Source organism: Aulonocara stuartgranti (genome assembly GCF_965226115.1).
Source record: "Aulonocara stuartgranti genome assembly, chromosome: 3".
In the NCBI taxonomy this organism is placed as follows: Eukaryota; Metazoa; Chordata; class Actinopteri; order Cichliformes; family Cichlidae; genus Aulonocara; species Aulonocara stuartgranti.
In genome coordinates, this window is record NC_138941.1 from 58,965,066 (window position 1) to 58,981,574 (window position 16,509).

The 16,509-nt window shown below is 37.8% G+C and overlaps 3 protein-coding genes across 3 annotated transcripts in view; 2 read left to right on the top strand and 1 right to left on the bottom strand.

Moving 5' to 3' along the window:
• Positions 1-16,509, bottom strand: part of LOC309701829 (butyrophilin subfamily 3 member A2-like) — a 329,790-nt gene that overhangs the window by 208,214 nt on the left and 105,067 nt on the right. The window lies entirely within an intron of this gene.
• On the top strand, positions 349-6,027 carry LOC309698374 (uncharacterized protein). Its single transcript, XM_082520767.1, has 9 exons — positions 349-390; positions 587-628; positions 851-1,111; positions 1,193-1,438; positions 1,594-1,746; positions 1,910-1,969; positions 2,211-2,288; positions 4,822-4,912; positions 5,083-6,027. The coding sequence occupies exons 1-9, from the start codon at positions 360-362 to the stop codon at positions 5,111-5,113; spliced, it is 993 nt and encodes a 330-aa protein (XP_082376893.1). The 5' UTR covers positions 349-359; the 3' UTR covers positions 5,114-6,027.
• Positions 7,152-9,044, top strand: LOC309703450 (Fc receptor-like protein 5). The gene is made up of 3 exons (XM_082528258.1): positions 7,152-7,380; positions 7,463-7,708; positions 8,124-9,044. Exons 1-3 carry the CDS (start codon positions 7,215-7,217, stop codon positions 8,345-8,347), a joined length of 636 nt encoding a protein of 211 aa, XP_082384384.1. The 5' UTR covers positions 7,152-7,214; the 3' UTR covers positions 8,348-9,044.

Below are 16,509 nucleotides of genomic sequence, written 5' to 3' on the forward strand. Positions count from 1 at the left end.
GGCCCTATATGTATGACAGTAGGGGTGAGAGGACAAATAACAACAGTGATATAAATGATGAGGATTTGTTTATTACTGTCACAATGAAAACCATGTGTTAACATGCTGATGCATGAAACTAAGAAGGCAGACATGATAGATATGCAATGACTGCAAGTTGTATTAAAAGCAGCAGTTTGTTTTCTCCCCTTTTATAGTGATCTGAAACTGCGGGTAACTTTAATGTAACGTAGCTTATTCAAATACTATTTTAAAATGTTTAGCATCGCTTCAGCTGCAGAAAGAAGCCACACAGGAAACACCCCCTGCTCACTGACTTAACATTTGTCAAGTGTGCACATAGTCAGCAGCAAGACAGCATGGAGGTCAGAGCTCTGTGCATCAAACTGTGTAAGTACTTTTTTCTTTTTCTACATTAGAGCTAAATTATAAATAGTTTAGTAAATTTAATAATGAGGTTTAGATGTAATACTTTTCTTTTTTTAACTTTCAGAAAATATTTTCTAATTTAGTTGTGCCATCCTGAGATGTTATTATTATTGCACTGTAGGCCTCAATAATTTGTATCTCTTTTCTGTCTCTTCAGTTATGACTCTTGTGGTCCTTTGTGCACATGGTCAGAAAGTTGGCAAGTATCAAAAAATTGCTTGTTGATATGGATGTTGTTTAGTATTTTGTGTTTTGTGGACCAAATATATGAAAAGTAGGAAAAAAAGTATTCTTTTGTGATCATGTATATAAAGAGTTATGGTGCACATTTTCAGTTCATTTTCCTTTTTTCCTGAAATGTTGTTTTCTCTATATTTAGGTAAAGCTCATCAGTGATTCTTTTCGTTTGTTCTTTTCTCAGATGCAGTGTCCTTTCGAATCAGTCCAAACAGACTGCAGTTCTTTGAATATGAACCAGTAACATTTTACTGTGATGGGGTCCTTTATTGTCAAGTTGTTCATAAATTCAAAGGGAAAATAGAATCATGTAATAAAACTAACATGAAAACACCAACAGGATCATACTGCACCATTTCAAATATTTATCCAGATGATGGTGGAGAGTACTGGTGTGAGACTGAAGGAGGGAAAAGAAGCAACAAAATCAACATAACTGTCACTGGTATGTTTACAACAAGGTAACAATATTTTGTAATTTTAAATTATTTTATTGTCACATGAATCACAGACTTGTCTCATACAGTTGGCTCTGTGATCCTGGAGAGTCCTGCCATTCCTGTAATAGAGGAAGGAAATGTGACTCTGAGCTGCAGAAACAAGATGGCTTCTTCCAACTTCAAAACTGATTTCTATAAATATGGACATCCTATCCATAATAGCTCCACAGGAAACGTGACAATCCACAGAGTTTCCAAGTCTGATGAAGGACTTTACAAGTGTGGGATTTCGGGAGTTGGAGAATCATCAGAGAGCTGGCTCAGTGTCAGGGGTGATTTGAAGCCTTTATAACCTTCCTGTTGTGTTGTCTGATTGTCCGTCCCTCAGGTTTTTAGAAGCTTTTAATGCCAGATATGTAACGTTTTAAACATCATCTCAGTATAAGGAAGCTTGAATTAACATTTTATCTTCCGCTTATTTTTTTAGCTTTTAATCATTCAGCAACTAATCCAGACATTTACAAAGATACAAGACTTTTCACCTGTGATGCCACACCTTGGATCATTTCCACTACTGTATTCGGTGCTCTGTTGTTGTTGGTGGGACTGTACCACTTTGGCAAATGTTGCTGGGAGAGAGGTAAAAAAAAAACACCAATTGCTGCTACCTAAATGTTTTTACATGGATTATGTTTATTATGTGGTTAAGTTTAGTTGGTGCATAATGTTTGAAAACAATGTTCATTTCTTTCTCGCTGGCTATGTTGATACAGTTTATTTTATTATTCTTTTTTTCCCTTCAGCAAATTTCTTCTGTCCATCAACAACAGTCAATGGTTCAGGCTCAGCCAACGATCAAACAGGTCAGAACACAAACACTGTGGCAGTGTTGTTTTTATACCATCAAACTGAAGGAAACTGGAAGATATATAATTTGAAACAGAAATGCTCTTATCGATTATTTGGATATTGTACTGAAGTTATACTGAGTTTATTTTTTAATTTATTTATTTATTGATAGGCTAAGGCTATAGACTATTTATTAAGCTAAGCAAGAGTCTGTGCCTGTTTTCATATATTTTGATAACTTTTGTTATTTTACAGCTTCCACAGCGGCCACTATTGTGAATCCAGTCAGAGAAATGTATGCTGTTATAAGAAAAAAAAACAGGAAGAAGAAAGGTATTTTATAAAACATGTCTCTAAATTGACAAGCAGACAATCATAATTAGTTTTCTTGTTGCTGTTACCTGCATTTTTGTTTGTATATCTAATCATTTATAAATTTGGAGATTTTAGTGATAATTTTCAACGTGTAGGATATTTTTATTTTCTTTGTTGAGTGTTATATAAAGAACAACCATGTTTTCTCTCCTTTATGCAAAGTATTGAGTAGGAGCCAGAAAATTATACCATAGCTTAGCACACATTAAAGGGTTGTTTGTTTGTTTGTTTTTACCTCAGAGTCCTGCTAGCAGCAGGTAACATAACGGACTGATAGAAATGGTATTGATTTTCATTTCTAACTCTGAATGAGAGATTTTCCTAAAAATTCACATGAAATTGAATGACCACAGTGAATGATAACCAAAGATCATCATCCGTTATATTACTGTTAATATAAGTGATGACCTCTCAGCTTTACTGCTTTCCTCTATTAGACAAAGATATACTGTCCTCTAGATCCATATTCTACAGCTCAGGCTGTCAAATATGTGTCCAGAATATGGGTCTAGTGACACTTACCCACAAGTTGCAACTCAATTTAAAAAAATCATCGTAATGGGTGATCCACCTGGGGACTCACTCAATGCTCATGTGTCCATAAGTGCACATGGCACCAGAACACCCTAGGCCTCAGGTCAATGATCAACTTTGTAATCGTATCATCAGATCTACAGCCATATATTGGAAAGTTGCGTAAAGAGAGGTACTGAGCTGTCAACTGATCACCACCTGCTGATCAGGTGGATCACACTGTGGGGGAGGAAGCTGGACAGACCTGGGGTGTGTTGGGAATGCCTAGGAGATGACCCCATCCCTACAATCTTCAACTCCCACCTCCATCAGAGCTTTGACAGCATTCAGGGGATATTGGGGACACTTAGGCCAAGCAGAACACAACTCAGGCAGTGGTTTGAGTGGCTGGACTTCGGAGAGGCCATGGAAAAATGCTTTCGGACTACCTTGAAGAGATTCTGGTCAGACAACTCAGGAGGGGAAACGGTAAAGTGTGGGTGGAGCGCTGCTGACTTTGACTGAGGATATTCTCGGGCGGTGGAAGGGATACTTTATCAGTGGGATTACCTCCTTAATCCCACTGACACATCTTCCATAGGAGAAGCAGTGTCTGGGATAGGGGTGACAACTCTCCATCACAGGGAGTGAGGTCACTGAAGCAGTTAAACAACTCCTCGGTGGCAGGGCTGCTAGGTTGGATTAGGTTCACCCTGAGTTCCTGAAGCCTATGGATGTTGTAGGGCTCTCTTGATTTACACACCTCTGCAATGTTGCATGGAGATCATGGGCAGTACCTATGAAGTGGCAGACCGGGTGGGGGTGCTTCAGAACTTCAAAAAGGGGGACTAGAAGGTGCCAGGGTGCTGGAAAGGAGAATCTGTCCATTATTCGAACATTTGATTCAGGAAGAGCAATGCGATTTTTGTCCAGGTTGGTGGAACACTGGACAAACTCTTTACGCTCTCAATGATACTTGAGGGTGCATGAGTTGGTCCAACCAGTCTGCATGTGTTTTGTGGACTTGGAGAAGGCATTCGAACCATGTTCCTCAGGATGTTCTATGGGAGGTGCTTTGCTTCTTATATAACTGTTGTTAGTGCTTTCCGGTGTCCCATCTGCTTTATCAGTTTACAGCTCTATAAATACCATTACGTGAAAAAAAGCTAATTGTGGTGTCCATTAATCTGAAAATGTCACATTACTTTATTTTGCAAAACAGATGCAAATGCAAGTTTGTTGTCAGTGATGCAAAGTCTGATACTGAGCATGTCTCTAACTTAGATGCGGTCTTGTACTCAGAAATAAGTGCCGTTTCTGTTCAATATAGTCAAAGAAAATTATGTGGCTTTCTACTTTTGTTTGACCACACTGTGTGAAAGCAGAAGTCATAAGCTGAGTGTTAGCGATGATGAAGAAATGGTTATGAGACGTACTCAGCTTCTCTGTGCTTCCCTTTAATTAATTACAGTAAACCTATACTGGTCCACTGGTTCCCGCACTCATATTAGTTCCTGGGGTGGAGACAGCTGGTGTCCAGCCATCACCTGCTCCCCAGATGAGGATAGCCATAACCCAGTTCATTCCTGCACCTGTACATGTTCCTCATGCAGGGGCAGCTGGTGTCCAGCTACTTCTTGCGCCTTTCCCTGTTCCTAGTGTCATGATCCCCGTCCCTCTCTGGCTGGCTCGTGATGGCTGCAGGTTTTGTTTATGTGTTGTTCTCTCTCACTCTCTCCTGCCTGCCTGGGTGGAGCTCGTTATGGGCTCTTGCTCTTGGCCCGCACACCTGTGCTGATTGCCACCACCTGTTAATGATCAGTGCCATAACACCAGGGTGCTCTGTAACTATTTAATTCTCTGGCACGGAGCAGTTAGTTGTGGGAACGTTGAACTTGTGTTTGTTCTCTCACCTCTTTCTTAGAAATCGCTCTTTGTTTACTCACCTGTTGAACTAACCTGTGCTCTCTATATATAGATTTCACTGGACCTTGTGACAGACCCTCCCTTGTGATTTCTGTGTACGGCAGCATGAGTGGAGATCTGGATGAGACAGTGGCTGAAGAGGAGTGAGTATGTGCAGAAGAGAAGTGGTGGTGATGGTGCTGAAGAGGAAAGTGTGTGTGTGGATTCCCTTTCCTCTTCCCCCTGGACCCCTGCCCAACTCACTGTTAAAATATATATATAGCACTGTGGTTCACCCCTTTTCTAAATAAACTGTCACCTTTCTGCTTGCCAGAACTCTGTCTGTGTGTGAGACTGTCCGTTAGGAAGAAGCAAGCCCATCCCTCCAACCATACCCATTTCTCAGGTGGGGACAGCTGGTGTTTAGCCAGTCCCAGAACCCAATGAGAGGGCTCTGCGCTGCTGGCCGCACGGCCGACCTGAACTGCTCTGTGTAGGCCACTGGCTACGTGTCCAGGCCCCTAAACTGCTTGTTCTTTTTTTGGAACTCTAATGACCCAGTGTTTTTGGACTTTGTTTATTATTGTGGTGATATGTGTTTCTTATTTATTTGGTATTGTTTAGTTTCCTTCTGCTTGTAGTTTAATCATGTGTATTTCTAGTTCTTAGTTACTTGTTTATTTGGTCGGTTCTCTTTCGTGTCCTGTTTGTCTTGGTCTTGCCTCCCCAGAATCTCCTGTGTTAGTTAGTTGTACCTCACTGTAAAGTCTGTCTTGTCACCATGTTTTTGCATCTGTTTCCCATTCATGTCTCTGTGTGTCTGTCCGGTTTCTGTCATGCTGCATGTCCTTCACTCACTCGCCCCCATTTTGTGTCTTCGTGGTCTTGTGTCTGTTTCCTTCCTCTGTTCTCTGTATTTAGACAAACTGCATCTCATGTGTTTCTTGTGTTTTATTATTTGTTTTATTCTGACAGTCTTTTGTTGTGTGCACATGTTCAGTTTTGCTTCCCCTGTCTCATCAGTTAGATTATGTCCATCCATCTTCCGCAGGTGTTTTCCCTCTGCCCTGATTCCCTCTTGCGCATATATGGTCTTTCTCTCTCTTCATCCAGTGTCACGATCTCGTTCTTGCTGCATATTTTGCCTGTTTGGATCTCTGAGTTCCTGCCAGTTAAATTATTCAAATTTATAATATAAATATGTTATAATATAATACAAATGTAACTTAAATTAATTATTCAAATAAAACTGATTCTGAGTCCAGTTCAGCCTTTGACTCCCTCATATTGGGTCCACAACTCTTCCTGCTAAACACAGCATAAGATGACAAGTTTACACTGAAATGTGTGTCTTCACTATAAAGTATTGTTTTTATCTTCTGCAGTAGAAGATTAAAACAATCGTCTATATGTATCAGAAAACACCAACTTTTATGTATGTATTCAAATACATCTGACATTGCTTGAAATAGTTATGTGGATCTCTTTTTCGCTGCTTCCAGCTTCAGTTTAAAACTGGCTTCATCACAAAATGTAGAGTAACTGTTTGATTAAATAAAAAAGCAGAAGAATAACGAACCCATTGCTGCTCTAATCCAAGCATAAGATGAAGGTTAAATAACTACAAGTTTCACTGAAGGCAGCATCAGGCTGTCTTTGTGTCAGATGACCAACCACAACCTCACCTCTGGTTCTGTGAAAACTATTTAGAGTTCTTTCAAATTAGTCACAGAAAGAGAGTCTGTTGGTCTGCAGCAAGACATCATGGAGGTCAGCGCTCTCTGCATCAGACTGTGTGAGTACTGTCTCCATTTATGCATTAAAGCTAAACTATAAAGACTTTGGTAATGTGAAAATGTTGTAAATTTAAAGCTATCATACTGAGGACCCTTTTGGTGGCATATTAGAGATGTAACAAATACCATTTTTAGCTGCTAGATTCAACAAGTTTTAAAAGTGAATATACTGATTTTTATCTGTTTTTTTTGGCTTATCAGTGATGATCATCGCGGTCCTGCTCTGCTCACATTCTCAGAAAGCTGGTGAGTATAATCTGTTTCTCATTGGTATGACCATTAATTTTATTTTTTAGTTCGAAGCAGTAGGCAGTTTAAAAGAAGTAAAAAAGGATGTGCCAGTTTAGCTCTGAGTACAGTGTCACAGGCTGGCGTCCAACTTTTGGCCCTGTACTGCATCTCTTGTCGTTCTTCCCCCTAATTCTGGGTTTAATCACTGGGAAAGTTCTCATAGCCAATTACCCAGTTATGATGAGGATTTTATTTACTGTTATGCTTTCCATTTTGTTTTATTGTAAGAGTAACTCCAGAAGTTTTTGAATTAATCAGTAAACTGTCTCTTTTTCTTCATCTAGATGCATTTTCTCTTCATATTTATCCAAACAGATTGCAGTTCTTTGAATATGATGCAGTGACATTTTACTGTGAAGGAGTCGATTATTGTGAAGTTATGCATAAAGTCAAAGGGAAAATAAAAACATGTCCCAAAACTAACAAGAGAACACCGACAGGATCATCCTGCACCATCACAAATGTTTATCTAGATGACAGTGGGGAGTACTGGTATGAGAATGAAGAAGGGATCAGAAGCAACAGTATCAACATCTCTGTCACTGGTATGTTTGCAGTGAGACAATATTTTGTGATTCATTTTAATTACATGTAATATCAACTAAATATCAGACTCATGTTACTTAGCTGGTTCTGTGATCCTGGAGATCCCTGCTGTTCCTGTGATGGAGGGAGAAACTGTGACCTTGGGCTGCAGAAACAAGACAACTTCCTTCAACTTCACAACTGATTTCTATAAAGATGGACTCCACATCAGCACCAACTCCACACAAAACATGACCATCCACAGAGTTTCAAAGTCTGATGAAGGATATTACAAGTGCAGCATCTCAGGAGCTGGAGAATCACCAGAGACCTGGCTCAGTACCACAGGTGAGACAATGAAGAGGTATTTTTTTCTCCCTTTTAATGCCAGTCGTATTACAACTGTAATATGTGAGCAATGTGTCAGCTATAAAGAAACTTTCTATTCTGTCAGACAAAATCAGCAGAAATTGTAGTCTAACTCTATTCTCATCACTCCTGTCTCCTGCTTTGTGTGATTAAAAACTGTTTCATTACTAAATAATTCACTATATTTTTGTCACACGAGTGACATGGTTTCTTCCCTAGTTAAGCCTTTAACAGTTTGGCAGTCTATGGGGATTAACTAACTTTGCCCTCTAGTGGACATTGGAGGAACTGCATCTCTGGCAACTTCTCAGCCCTTGAATTTAATTAAATGTAGATCCAAGATAAATAACCGAGGTGACCACATATAGTTAATTAATTTCTATCATCTCTCCAGTCAATCACTTGAAAACTCATCACACAGACACTGAGATAAACCCCTTCTCAGAGGCCAGCTGTCATATCTACCTCGTCTTACGGACCGTGTTCACCATGGTGATGGTGGCTCTGCTGCTGGTGGTGGTGGGACTTCTTAATTCTGGGAAATTCAGAGCCGCAAAAACTAACTCAAGTTCAGTCCCATGTAAATGTAAATGTCATGTTACTGCAAGCAGTGAATGATTACAAGTAGCACAAATAGACAATAGAAAGCTGTACCTCATTACTTTACTTTACCTCACGCTCTATTTGATGCATCATGTGCTGTGACTGCTTAGACACAGAGTGGTTAGGACTGTTTTTTATAGGGGTTTTTTTTTTTTTGGCAGTGGTCAATAATGTCTCTGCAAGACATGCACAATTATGTGCATGTGATGTGTCTCTGCATCAAACTTTAATTTTCATTATCAAACTAAAATGTAGAGATTGTTACATTTATTGTTGTTAAAATGCTGTGATGTTTTAAATGTTGGTGACACCTCAGAGCCAGACCATGTGAAGTCGAGGTCGTGTGGGTAGTGCCGCACTCCCTATGTTAAAAAAAAGACAACACAGTACGTTTTGCAAAAGGCAAAATACAAAAAAACAACACAAAAAGGAAAACAATTACACTTTAAAAATGTCATTATTGAGGAAATGCATGAGAAGTAATAAGTATTCATTATCCAATTTATATTGATGCACAGACTCATACCTCTCACTGATGAATGTAGTTATAGACATTTTGAACACTGATCAATTTCCCAATTGCCCCTCATGAAGAAATTACCATTTAAGCAACATTTGAGGTATTATAACCATGTACCTGGATGATGGTGATACGTTGGCCTAATATGAACCTCTGTAATATTTTGGTGTCTATAATTGAGCTATTTGTATATATTAGAGCTATATTTTGTAAACTTTATAATGTATTGCAATATTTAATTAGTTCACTATGTTACTGTTAATGTCTTGGAGCAACTGTAAACCACATAGGGATAATTAAAATATTATAATTCTGGTTCTATTTTATTGCCAGCCATTCACACAAACACTGTTTTTGTATCTAACATTCATACTCTGATGAACACAGACCAAGTCAAGCATTAGTATCTTTCCCAAGGATGAAGTCACCTCACTGACTGCTACATAGAGATTGGAATAAAGAAGAGTTGTCCTTTTCCTTGTTTACTTACTGATTCCATTTATCAGTTCAAGTTGCACAATCAGCTGATTTTAGTTCATATCCCAGAGAGAAAAATAATAGCACTTTTTACTACTATTATATGTATTATTACTTTTTTATTGCAAAAAGGGCAAGAGCGTAATGGTGAAGTGGCAACTGGACAAAAAACTGCATTATGCAGTATGTTAACACATCTTGGTTCTTTGCAACAATCTATAAAGGCAGCATGCTAATGCTAAGCTAGCCAAGAAACAAAAGTGATACTAAAGCTGAGTGAATGCCTACCCCAGTCCAGCAGCCAGACTGTGAACTTAACTCATTCACTGCCATTGACGTCTATAGACGTCAATTGAAAGGCTTACATTGACTGCCATGAAAATGGCTGGCAGTGAATGAGTTAAGCAAGTAAAAAATGGATGGGCAGCCAGGCTCCAGTTTCCATTTCCACCTGTTCTTGGTTCTGAAACCGAATGATTGTGGTGATCACTTTGTGCTGGTTTTCATCTTTGCTTTGTACTACCGGCTTTGTGTTCATAACTAAATACCAAAGACAAATATCATATCTGTGTCCTCATTAGGATAGGGATTTGTGTCGTAGCCTATAAGTTTATATTGTTAAATAGTAATTATGAGATGGTGTGTTTCAGGTTATTTTACAGACAAATGCAAAAGCAATTTAACAAGTTGTATACTGAGTTACATTCTCCTGGAAGTTAGATATTCACTAATGCACCACATTGCTTTTAAGAAAAGTGTTTTAAATGTGTAATATTACATTTTTTTGAGTAATAGCTCCAACACTGATCGCAAAAAAGATGTGAAATGCCTCCAACATACACAGCCATCTAACCATACAGCAGGTAATTCATTTGCAAATGTAATGTCTTCCACATGCTGCTTAGTGATGGTGGTGACTGTCAAAGTGGAGCCAATGAGAATCGATAAGAACATGGATAAGTGATATTGATAATGGAATTGGATCTGCAAAACTTTAGCAGTGGCTGCCTTGCTATAGACCATAGTTGCCAACAATAATGTGCAATGATTAATACAAATACAGTATATAACTCTAGGTGAAACACTTTAATATGCTGATGTGCTGAATAATGATAAAAAAAATAAAAAGCTAAAAAAATTATTGATATATTTGCAGCTGGTCCTAAAGATGATTTCTTATATGCACATCTGGTTATTATTCTTCATCATAGTCAAAATTGTACTCAGGGTCAACAAGCATGTAGTGTTTTTCTGCCTGACGAAAGTGAATGCTGCAATGTTCATGATTTACTGCAGGTGGCAGAGATGGATTGAAATGAACACATGCTGCCATCAATGCAAAGGGACCCACTGCAGGGCTCTAGACTAACTTTTTGCCATGGGCGTACCGGTACGCCTAACTTTAAAAAGTTAGGCGTACCGGCACAAAAGTTAGGCGCACAAAATTTTTTATAATAATTGATATAATATAATGTGTTTTTCTGGATACACTGTGCTTTTTCAGCATTCAAAGATTGATGACACCGTGTCAGAGCACTGGCTATGAATTTCAGAAGGATCAGGCTTTAACTTAACAGAAAAGTTAGCAATAGTTCTTTTCCTATTACAGCTACATCCACTTCTGTCGTGCCTAGGCTGCTCATAGGGCTGGGTATCATCACTGATTTCTATAATCCATTCAATTCTGGTTTTCAAAGTCCCGATTTGATTCAACTTAGCCTCAGACAGTCAGAAATATTATAATTCTGATCATTTATCAGTACTGACTTCATCAGAATTGTGAACATCACAGCAGATGCCTTTGTGTGAAAGTAACTGAGAATAAAACACCAAAAAACATAAAGGAGATTTTCCTGGCCTGGCTTTTTATAGCAGATAACCTTAAAAATATTCTACAATGTTCTGCATATAAAGTTTAAATTTCTTCAGTATTGAACAACAGAAAAAATAGGCTTTCTTGTCCGAGGTCATTTAAGTGAAAAAAAGAAAAGAAAAAGACAGCAGCCACAGCGCTGTAAACAACGGTAGACTGGTGGGTAATAAGCGAATGAATAATACAGAAAACGGAGATTGGAGACGGGAAACTGTTCTTGAAGTACAGAGAGAGATAGAGAGAGAGAGCTAGCTGTGCATGAAGTGTGATTTTAATTGTCGTGGAAGCAAAACAGCAAAATTCATGACGACATTGATCAAATGTGAAGCGCAGTTTGCTGCTTCTTTTGCTGCTGGCTCGGTGAATTTTGGTTGGAGAGAGAAAACCTGCAGCTCAGAATCAGCGCAACAAGACGTAATCACAGCGCGGACCGGACGCATCAGAACCGCTAAGCTCCGACAGCGTGTCCGTCTGCGGGCCGTCGGGTGAGAAAGCCGAGAAAGACAAAGCTGATTCTCATGGTCCGCTCTGTGTTACGTCTTTGTGTGGAGTCCATGTACCTGCTCTCATCTGCTGTTTGGTTGTTGTTGAAATGGTTTTGTGAGCTTTAATCTGAGAATCTGGCGTTTCTGGCAAAACACAGTTATATTTAAAAGTCGATTCAGGATTTAATGAATTGATATCGCTTTATTCAAGCTACTCACCTCCCACTTCCACCTGCACTTTCAACTGGACCACGGCCAGTCAGAGCGGTCCCGCCCCTGACTATCTCTGATTGGTTGAGTCCACAATAGGGGCATAATGTGTGTCTGTTGTTGACCACAGGGAAGGTTGCAGATTTTTTTTTTTTTTTTTTTGCTAGCCGAACATTTGGTCGCACAGGTTCAACCAAAAAGTTTTTTGAGTCGCACCACTGAAAAATTTGGTCGCATTTGCTACCAAATTTTTTATGGCCCTCCTTGTCCTCCAGGTGCAGATCTGCCTTTGTCTATCAAGTGTATTTTCATTCCTGCTCTAAAGTGGGTGTGTCCATTCACCTTCCAGCTGACACAGCTGTCCTGAGACCTGTACAAGAGGAGTTTGACTTATCTGTGTAACTTCTGTATATTTTTATATATTTTATTTTATTATTTTTTACTATTTAATTTGTAAAAATGTGTATACACACACACACACACACACACACACACACACACACACACACACACACACACACACACACACACGTAGAAAAACATTTAGTATACACATCCAGAAATGCATACACTATTATATATTGTACATATATTTATTAGTTTCAGGTTGGCCATTCTTGTATTTTGCTCGTTTGTGTTGTTGTGTTTTGCACATCTCTGTTGCTTGTGGGGCTCGCACACAAGAATTTCACTCGCATGTGCTGTGCCAGTGTGCCTGCACATGTGATGTGACAATAAAAGTGATTTGATTTTGATTTGATTTGATTTCAGGGTTCTCCTCGAGCGTTTCTGTGTTACAAAGATGGTTCAGTTTTTACTGGTGTAAATCACTTCAGGAACTTAAAACTGCATTTTTTGTTTGTGTATTAATTTTGTGATTTAGAAAAATATAATACTAGCCTATATAGTATACTTGATTCTAATCTGTTGCATGGTCTCTTTTACTTTAGTGCTATTTTAGCTACTAGAACATAGAACACACAGCAAGTGTACCTGTTCTATCTACAAAATTAATGTTGCTTTGATCTGCAACAAACTTAAGCAATTTCCACCTCACCATCCGATTATGTCTGTGATGCTTCTTGTGTGGAAGAAAACTGCCTTTGTGATTGATCAGATGCTGCCAACACCACCACTGTCATGTGTTTCCACATCCCAGATCTGCTGCCTGAGCAAGTTAATATCACGGTAAATCATGTAATAGATATGCTGTTCCACTGTGTGGTTGTCACACTTTGTAAGGAAGCTTCAGTACCAGCAACGGACAATATTTTATTTCAAGCCAACATTTAAAGAGACACTACTAACACATTTACATCTAGGTTAATAATATTCTGGCATTGAATGGCTGAAATGTAATTCTTACCATCCTTAGTAAGTAACGACTTGTTGGTTTTAAACATATTATCTCCTCCTGCTGGTACTGTAACTTCGTATCCATTTCACACTTAGGAGAGGCAAAGTGTGACGTCCACCTGAGCCAGATACTTCAGGAATCAGCCTGCTTAATATGCATCTGCAATTCTACTGGAGAGCTGAGAGAGTTTTAGAGTTCTGAGCCTTCTGAGAGACTAGAGATTTATCTGTGAAAGTAATTAGACAGTGATTTAGATTTAGACCTGATAAAGAAACTTTTGATTAGCTTACCTGAGAGTTGAGTTCTGGGAATCTAGTTACTCTGCCTTCCCTGTAAAATACTCCAGACGTCATGGAGGTCAGAGCCCTCTGCATCAAACTCACGGAGTACTTTCTTCTTTCCCAGATTAAAACTAAAATATAAGGAATCTGTTTAAGTTAGTAAAGTTTTTAAATTACTGTGTTGTTTTAAAAGTTTTATGTCGAGGAATCATAACAAATGCACAATGCTAAATAACAAATACATTTATCAGTAGCTTTAAAGTTTAGCACTTTTTTGTCTTTTCAGTGATGAGTGTGATGATCCTGTTGTGCACACGATCAGAGTTGGTAAGTACTGGCTAGTTAAACTGCATGAACATCATTTCATGCAATTTGAGATTTATTATTTTACCCTGTGATTTCATTTAGTTTGCTTTCCCATTTTAGTTATTAAAAAAAATACAAAAAAATAACGTGAATCTTTATTTTGACTCAGATGCAGTTTTTGTGTTTTTCAAAACAGATCACAGTTCCTTGATTATGAGCCAATAACTTACTGTGATCCTCTTAACATACACAGGTACACCGTACAACTGGTGAACACAAATGTCCAATGCATTATATTTCAACATTAAAACATATGACAATATAAAATTCTGAAAATATAAACAAACACACCAGTGGACAAACTGGTGTATTTGGAAACTTATTATTTCTTCCTTAGCTTGATAATCACACGGCTAGACAGCCACCATGAGCAGCTTCTCTGACCTTGATTGATTGATTGAATCTTTATTTTGAACATGTTGAAAAAGTATTAAAAAAATAGAATTAAAAGAGACAAATGAACAAAGCAAACAAAAGGAAAACGAGCAACCACAACTCCAAATAACGTCCATGTTCAAAAAGGAGCAGGAAGAAGCATAAGCTTATTTAATCCCACCCCTTTTCCACTATCTAGTATCAATAGACTACAGAAATACCTCCTTGCAATTACATTATATGTTATGTGTAATTTTTTTTTTAATATATACACATATATGTTTCTATCTAACCATACATACATATATACACACATACGCACATATACACATTTTCAATAACCCCATTAACACCTCAAGGATACATATATATATATATATATATATATATATATATATATATATATATATATATATATATATATACCCATACCAACATACCCGTGCATGCGCACGCACATGAAAATATTAGACAAGAACACCCTATCAAATCTCTACCTTTTCCCTGTACCCTGTAAAAACCATATCCTTAAACCGCTTTTTAAACTGCGCCATGCTTGGACATTGCTTCATATCTTTACTTAGTCTGTTCCACAGCTTCACTCCACACACAGAGATGCAAAAACTTTTTAATGTTGTACGGATACGAGGATGTTTTAAATTTAATTCCCCCCTCAAATTGTATCCCCGTTCCCTTTTAGAAAACATTTTTAGAATATTGTCAGGAAGCAGGTTATTTATTGCTTTATATATAATTTGTGCTGTGAGAAAATGAACCAGATCTGTGAATTTTAGAATTTTTGATTTTAAGAATAGTGGATTTGTATGATCTCTGTAACCTTTTTTCTAAATAGAAGTGACTTCTGCCCTTACCTTAAACTTACTTAAATCAATTATTTTGCATGTGTCAAATTAACAGTATACTAATCCTGTATACAAATAGGAACATTTTAAACATGTTTAACATAAAAATAAAAACATAAAATAAAATGCATTAATGGCATTAGCATTACAAGAGCTCTGCCTGGTGGTAAAACACTAGCATTTCAACAGCTGTTACATCCTTGATCTATTGTTTTCAGTCACTACACAAAGCTCATAACCTTAGATAAGTGTGGAGCTTTAGATTAGACTGGTTAATGTAATAACATTGTAGTAACCCAATTAAATACAGTTGTTCCAATTTAAAAGCAGTGCAGCTGGATTTGATGTGCTTGTGTATAATTTATTGTAGTTCATGTGTATTTAATCATCTGCTTTCAGTTTCATTTGCTTTGTCCTTGTACACATATATGAATGCTTTTACAAGAAAAAAGCTCCTGCAGCTTTCAAATGCACCTAGTGTGGTCAACCACTACTCGGAAGGTGTCATATTACTTTCTCAAAACAGAAGAACCAAGTTTGTGGTCAGCAATGAAGTAAACCTGTTTGAGACTGAACATGTCTTTGGCTGAATTGTGGTCTAGTACCCAGACATAATAAGTGATGTTTTGTTTCATGCTGCAGCAGAAGCTATTTAATAAAGCCAAAGAAAATTAAGTGCCTTTTACCATTTGTTTGGTCAAAAATGTGTGAAAGCAAAAGTCAAACGCTCAGCGAGTTTTGGTGACATAATGATAATGAATAACAGGATATGGTTTAGCTGTTGTGATGAGGTGCTCATTCAACATGCATAGATGCTCTCTGTCGGGGACCAAGTAGTAAAGCAGTATAGAGCACACAGGTGTTTAGTTCAAAAATAAAGTTTGTATTTACCCAGAAATGTGAAAAAATGATTAACAAATCCAAAGCTTGGACTGACAAATAAAAGAGGTCAACTCAATAAACTAAACTCAAAATAATAACAAACAAATCTCAAACATACATAAGCCAAACTGACCTCTTGCATTGACATATCAGGGAACTTTATTACTGGTTTAGCTAAAATATATAACACATGAAGAGAAGACAAAATGGCTGCCACATAACCAACCAACACAAAACAATGAAATAAACTCTAAACACCTTCCAGGCAATGAAGCATGTGGTTCAGTCCATTGAGACTCTCAGGAGAACTTCAGATGCCCCAGCCCTTTACCAGTAAGAAAAAGCCAAACCACCAGGTATGTCTAACAAAATAAAATTGGTATTAATACAACATAAAATATAATTTAACCTTGCAGCATTGATATGTGTGCACTTCATATAAACATTGCAAGGTGTGATGGAGAAATGAGCTAATTTAATAATGAAAT

What these genes read in the sequence shown, in the direction of transcription:
- LOC309698374 (XM_082520767.1), top strand. Translation starts at nt 360, where the DNA reads ATGGAGGTCAGAGCTCTGTGCATCAAACTGT. An exon ending in CAAATGTTGCTGGGAGAGAG is followed by an intron (nt 1,747 to 1,909) that starts GTAAAAAAAAAA and finishes TTTTCCCTTCAG; the next exon opens with CAAATTTCTTCTGTCCATCA. An exon ending in CTCAGCCAACGATCAAACAG is followed by an intron (nt 1,970 to 2,210) that starts GTCAGAACACAA and finishes GTTATTTTACAG; the next exon opens with CTTCCACAGCGGCCACTATT.
- LOC309703450 (XM_082528258.1), top strand. Translation starts at nt 7,215, where the DNA reads ATGCATAAAGTCAAAGGGAAAATAAAAACATGTCCCAAAACTAACAAG. An exon ending in TATCAACATCTCTGTCACTG is followed by an intron (nt 7,381 to 7,462) that starts GTATGTTTGCAG and finishes CATGTTACTTAG; the next exon opens with CTGGTTCTGTGATCCTGGAG. An exon ending in GACCTGGCTCAGTACCACAG is followed by an intron (nt 7,709 to 8,123) that starts GTGAGACAATGA and finishes TCATCTCTCCAG; the next exon opens with TCAATCACTTGAAAACTCAT.